The sequence below is a fragment of the Miscanthus floridulus genome, chromosome 8, assembly GCF_019320115.1.
Source record: "Miscanthus floridulus cultivar M001 chromosome 8, ASM1932011v1, whole genome shotgun sequence".
NCBI lineage: Eukaryota > Viridiplantae > Streptophyta > Magnoliopsida > Poales > Poaceae > Miscanthus > Miscanthus floridulus.
In genome coordinates this window covers 230135074-230140856 of record NC_089587.1, presented here as the reverse complement: position 1 = coordinate 230140856, position 5783 = coordinate 230135074, and the positions used below count along the sequence as shown (strand labels likewise).

Below are 5783 nucleotides of genomic sequence, written 5' to 3'. Positions count from 1 at the left end.
TCCTTCAGCCAAATCCTCTCTCTACCTCGATCCTAGGCACGGTGCAATGAAAAAATGAGATTGGAGTGGATGCTTTTTTCTCATGTTTCACCAGTGAAATGTCTTCCAAAGGAATTTTTCCTCTGAAGTTCCTATGGCTCAATCCTCCCAACCAAAGAGCACTACAGTGCCAATTCCTATAAGAATCAAAATCCTGTATTTTTCCTACAAACTTCCTACATTCCAAATGGGGCCCAAATGGAGACAAGTAGTGTACTGGCGGCCTGTCGCCGGCAGTGGTCAGTTTCATGGACCGTCAGGATAAAATAAACCGGCCGCGGCCGGTAGCGCAGAAATGGGCGAGCGCAGGCAGCGGGGTGGTGAAGCCGTGGAGCCGGTGATACGATAACTGATAAGCAGCGGCGCTGGCGCGGAGAGGCGACTTGTACTTGTAGGGCTTTTGCGCGTGTGCGAGGGACCGAGAGAGGGCCGACAGCAACGGGCGTTGGCGCGACGCGGGGCGGCAACCAATGGCCAGAGGCAGCCCCCTCATGGCCTCATCCCGCCGCGTAGGCGCCTACCCTCTCCCAATCGCGCGCGGCCAATGCCCAGCCTCCACAGCATTCCATCCGTCCATCGTCTCATCCCCATCCCATCCCATCTCGGGCGCGGGCGACGACGCCTCCGTCGAGCGAGCCCCACTCCCTTTCTGCTGCTGCTGCTGCTGCCCCGCCCCCACTCCCCCACTCAACGGCACAAGGCGTCAAGGCCACAATGCCTAATCCCGCCGAGGCCCTGCCTGCGGCCACACGTTTCTCACCGCGCGCACCGAGGGTTTTTTACTGCACCGGCTGGGCGCCCCGTCGGTGAGGGCGTACGTACGACGTTGGGGGCTTGAAGCAGCCGCACGTACCACACGCCCTTCAATTCGCGACGCCCGCCGGCCAGGGCAGGGTGCGGCTCTGGGCGTTTCTGGCAAATGACAATGCCAATGGCAACTGGTCCTGGAACCTGGATGCGCTCGCGCTCGCTCCGCATGTGAACTGGGCAGTGGCGAACCGGAGATGGAGTACGCTAATGGCAGCGCTGGATTGTTTGAATGCCAGGCTATGCTGATGCCTCCGAGGGGCGAGGGCTGTATCAAAGGTGCATGCGTTTCTACCCCCGTCCGAAAATCAATACAATTAAGGTTTAGAATTAGAACACGTCAACTTTCCTTGAACTTGAATAAATTTATAGAAAACAATATCGACATTTATGTCTCAGCTAGGCTTACCATAAAAAAAGCATTTCATAATTAACACTCCCTCTGTCATAATTAATACTCCCTCTGTCCAGGGAAACATGCAGCTATGGGTTGCATGCCAGACAAAGTAGTTTACGTTTGACCAAATTTCCAGTGAATAGTATTTATAGTTATGACTCCAAATTAATTTATTACGAAAATACATTTCGTAATTAATCTAATGATATTTATTTGATATCATAAATATTTATAGTTTTTTATCTATAATTGGTCAAACTTGATGTAGTAAAACATGACACTGTGCTAGAGTTGCATGTTTTCTTGGATGGAGGGAGTATAAGGATACTTATTTAGTATTACAGATGGTAGCATTTTTGTGTAGATTTGTTTAACTTTTAAATTATTTGATTATTACTCAAAAAAGTGATTATTTTTTTAAGATGGAGCAACATCTACCCTGTGGCAGGCCCACAGACAAAGCTCCAGGACAACAAAGCAATCAAGCCCTTCGTTCACCCACGCTCACGAGTGGACCCAATCCCGAGGCCCACTGCGGCCTTTGTGGGCCTCATGCCACTCGTTGCAGGCTTCAAGTTCAGGGGACGGGACGGCCCAACCAAACCCACCACATCTTCTTCCGTGTGGCCCTTGTCGTTTCACCGTTCCAAGAGGACGGCACTGGTGACGTCACTCACCCATCGCTCGGTCGCGTGCGCTTCACGCAGCGGCTCCTCGACCGTCCCCACTCCTCTCACGGTCACACACCACACCGCCGGTGGGCTTCAGTCGCAAGTCGCTCCAACAATCCACGGCACCCACCCAGCGCGGCGCCACCGGCGACCCGAATCCCCTCCTCCAACAATCCACGGCACCCACCCAGCGATGGCGACGGAGCTGACGGCGGCGCAGCTGCGGGCGTACGACGGCACCGACCCTTCCAAGCCCATCTACGTCTCCGTCCGGGGCAAGGTCTACGACGTCACCTCTGGCCGCGGCTTCTACGGCCCCGGCGGCGCCTACGCCGTCTTCGCGGGCCGCGAGGCCAGCCGCGCCCTCGGCAAGATGTCCAAGGACGAGGCCGACGTCTCCGGGGACCTCTCTGGGCTCACCGACAAGGAACTCGGCGTCCTCGCCGACTGGGAGACCAAGTTCCAGGCCAAGTACCTCGTCGTCGCCCGCCTCGCCGACGCCTGAACTCGGCAGTCTCAGCTCAACCACCCCAAATCAGCCGCGAGTCCACCATCAGCAGCTCTCTGCTGCGGCCAAGTGTCAGTGTAAACTCTGTCCTGCCTCTTGCAGTGTTGTTCAGTGCTGTGCTTGCTTGTTTGTGGCTACCCAATAATCTGAATGGAATGATGTGTATGTGATGTGCCTGCTGAATTACTCCTAGTCCTTGCATAGAGTGCTACCACATGCCATGATTTATGTGCTTTGGTTGTTGTGTAATTCCATGACCAATAATCTGAACGAAAGATTGGGGTGTTAGATTAATCTCCAACTGGCTCGGTCCAACGACCGAGTCGGACCCTGACTCGCGCTCTAATGGGGGACGCCCAGCCGTACTCCTAGCTGGTGGACCCCCATCGCGCAGCGCTATAAATAGGAGGTGGAGGCTGGGGGGCTCGTGACACGAGGTTCGCTGCCACCCACAGAAGCCCACCTAAACCCTAATCCGATCCGAAGGGTAGCGCTGAAGGCGACGGGAAGCTCCACCGGTGTCGCCACTGGATCTCGTTACCCCTGCTCTGGTCAGACACCGCGAGCCCGACGTCTACACTCGACGGACTCCACCAACACTCCACGCCACCGACGACATGCTTCCACCTCCGCCAAGCCCGTCGATGGTCGGTACCCTTACCTCTCTCTCTCTCTCTCCCTCTCTGGTTTGTGCTCTAGGATGATCTACATGCTTATTTATCTCGAATTAAAAGAACACACCCACTAGATCTATGCCTAGACGATCTTAAGAGCCAACAATGGTATCAGAGCCTTCACTAGAGTTTAGATTTGGACTGGGGAAGAAATTAGAAGGAGACGAATCGAATTTGAGATTCGGAGATTCGAACTAACCCTAACCCTAGAAGAAGTGAAAGGAAAGAAAGGGGGTTTTCCTACCTGGGAACCGCCCGCACCGTCACCACCGCCGGCCGTCGCCTCGACGCCGCGCGGGAAGTCGCCCCAAGCCACCGCGGGCACGAGGACTCGCCACCGTGCGGTCTCCGCCTCGGGCTCGGGCCAAGGGCACCGCCCGAGGGCCGCTCGACGGCGGCACGCTCAACCTCCGGCGCGCGCGCGCACCGACGAGGGGCCCCGAGGCGGCGCCGCCATCCCTCCGGCCGCCACGAGCGACCACAGAAACCCTAGATAGCACTCGCTCGGTAACGGGCTTGAAGAAGAAGAAATGGGAGCAAGAAAGGAAGAAAAGGGGAGCCAATCGGGACTTGTCAGCCGCCGCCGGTGGCCTCGGGTGGCCGCGCCCCGCCACGCGCCATAGTCGCTCGGTGCGACGCAGAGAGAGAAGGTAAGGGAGAGAATGAACCTAGGGTTTGGGTGAACGTCGGCCGGGGGCGAGTTTTGATCTCACGAAATCGCCGCTCGGCCATCGGATGCAAATGGATGGCCACGATCGGCCGGGCCGCTTTCGGCCCAGGCAGAGAAGAAAAATCCTGGCCTAGGCCCACGTTGCGGCCTGAGCACGGGGGAGAGCTGCGCGCGCAGCTAGGCCGTCTCCGCCGAAGGGCCGACCTGCTTCGCCGTGGCAAAGGCCTGTTGGGCCGCATAGCACGCAGCGCGCGTTGGGCCGAGGAAACGCGCAGTGTGTGAAGTGCGTGAAGGGCCTTTGGGCCGAATTCGGAATGGATTTTTTTGTTTTATCATTTCAGATGCAAAATTAGAATAAATTTTAGTTGATTTTGAAGTTTTAAATCTTTATCAAAATTTAAACCAACGGAATAATTTTTTTAGAGAGTAGATGAGTATAGAAAAACGCTTCTGGATAATATTATTTTAAGATTATTTTTCTCATTTCTGCTGCAAAGTTGGTGTTTATTATCTTCCAATTAAATTCGAACTGACGAGAGGATTTAATTTGAAGAGCAGTTATAATTTTTTAGTAATTTATGATATTGCTAATTTTCTGACCAAAGTTGTTAATAGCAATATTATAACTTTGTTTACGAGTTTATGCATTAATTCTATTTCTGCCCAACGGTGATGTAGAATTAATGTAGAATAATGATGTTTTATTCTATTTTTTGCCCATCGATGATATAGAATAGAACTGAAAGATTTAAAAGTTTAATGCGCATGTTTTTAACCAGACCAACGTAGGGTTATTTTCATGCTCATTATTGTTGATTATTGTTTAATATTTTTCAGACAAAGATCTCCATGCTTTCATCCTTGAAGGCAGTAAATAAAATAAGTTGGGTACTTATGACTCAGAAGATGAAAAGTGTAAGTTCTGTAAGAAAGAAGGCCATTGCATAAGGGACTATGTTCTCCTTAAAGAATGGCTTGAAAAGAAAGGGATTCAGGGATATAATTAATTCAAAAAAAGGAGACAAAGCAATAAGAGTCGCAAATGGCATCGAAGTTGATAAGGAAGTTGTTGGTCAACTCCCATTAGAGCTTAACAGCGGCTTCACACTTAGTTTAAGAAATGTCTTTTATATACTCTCTATGAAGAGGAATTTAATTTCAATTTCAGTTTTAGACGATGATTGATTTGATTGCCATTTTGGTAATGGCTAGTCAGATTATGTTTAACAATAAATATGTTGATCTTGCCTTCCGACAAGACGGGCTTTATTTGCTATCACTTTGTGAGAATGTGAAAGTTGTGAATACTAAGAATGAGAATGCCTCCTCGTCTATGAATGCAAGAAATAAGCGGAAGAGAGTTCAGGATGTATCATCGAAATTATGGCACTGTCGTTTAGGCCATATTTCGAGTGGGAGAATAGAACGATTGATTAAGAAATCAATTCTTCCACCATTAGAATTTTCAGATTTAGAACAATGCATTGATTGCATAAAAAAAGTATGTTAAGAAAATAAAGAAAGATGTCAAACGAAGCGTAGGAATTTTAGAAATAATTCACACAGACATTTGTGGTCCTTTTCCTATAAAGAGTGTGGATGGTTATAATTCATTTATAACATTCACAGATGATTATTCTCGTTATGGCTATATTTATCCAATTAAAGAAATGTCAGAAGCATTGGATAAATTTAAGATATTTAAGGCTGAAGTAGAAAATCGGCATAATTTAAAGATTAAGATAGTAAGATCCGACCGTGGGAGGGAGTACTACGGTCGACACACCCCATATGGCCAAGTTCCTGGACCTTTTGTAAGGTTCTTATAGAAAAATGGTATAGTTGCCCAGTACTCTACACCGGACGAGCCTCAGTAGGATGGAGTAGCTGAAAGACGCAACCGTACCTTAATGGATATGGTGAGAAGTATGATAAGTTATTCTACTCTACCGATAAGTTTATAGATGGAGGTGTTAAAAACCGTCATTCATATTCTTAATCGAGTGTCAAGCAAGTC

At 49.7% G+C, this 5783-nt stretch overlaps 1 protein-coding gene across 1 annotated transcript; it reads left to right on the top strand.

Moving 5' to 3' along the window:
- The first annotated feature begins 1028 nt into the window (after positions 1–1028).
- LOC136475311 (uncharacterized) lies at positions 1029–2605 on the top strand. The gene is made up of 2 exons (XM_066472853.1): positions 1029–1125; positions 1692–2605. The coding sequence occupies exons 1-2, from the start codon at positions 1044–1046 to the stop codon at positions 2417–2419; spliced, it is 810 nt and encodes a 269-aa protein (XP_066328950.1). The 5' UTR covers positions 1029–1043; the 3' UTR covers positions 2420–2605.
- Positions 2606–5783: the final 3178 nt, after the last annotated feature.

Excerpts from the sequence above, each read along its gene's own strand:
- LOC136475311 (XM_066472853.1), top strand. The coding sequence starts at position 1,044 with ATGGAGTACGCTAATGGCAGCGCTGGATTGTTTGAATGCCAGGCTATG. Across the intron at positions 1,126-1,691 it reads GGGCGAGGGCTGTATCAAAG|GCCCACAGACAAAGCTCCAG; the intron begins GTGCATGCGTTT and ends ACCCTGTGGCAG.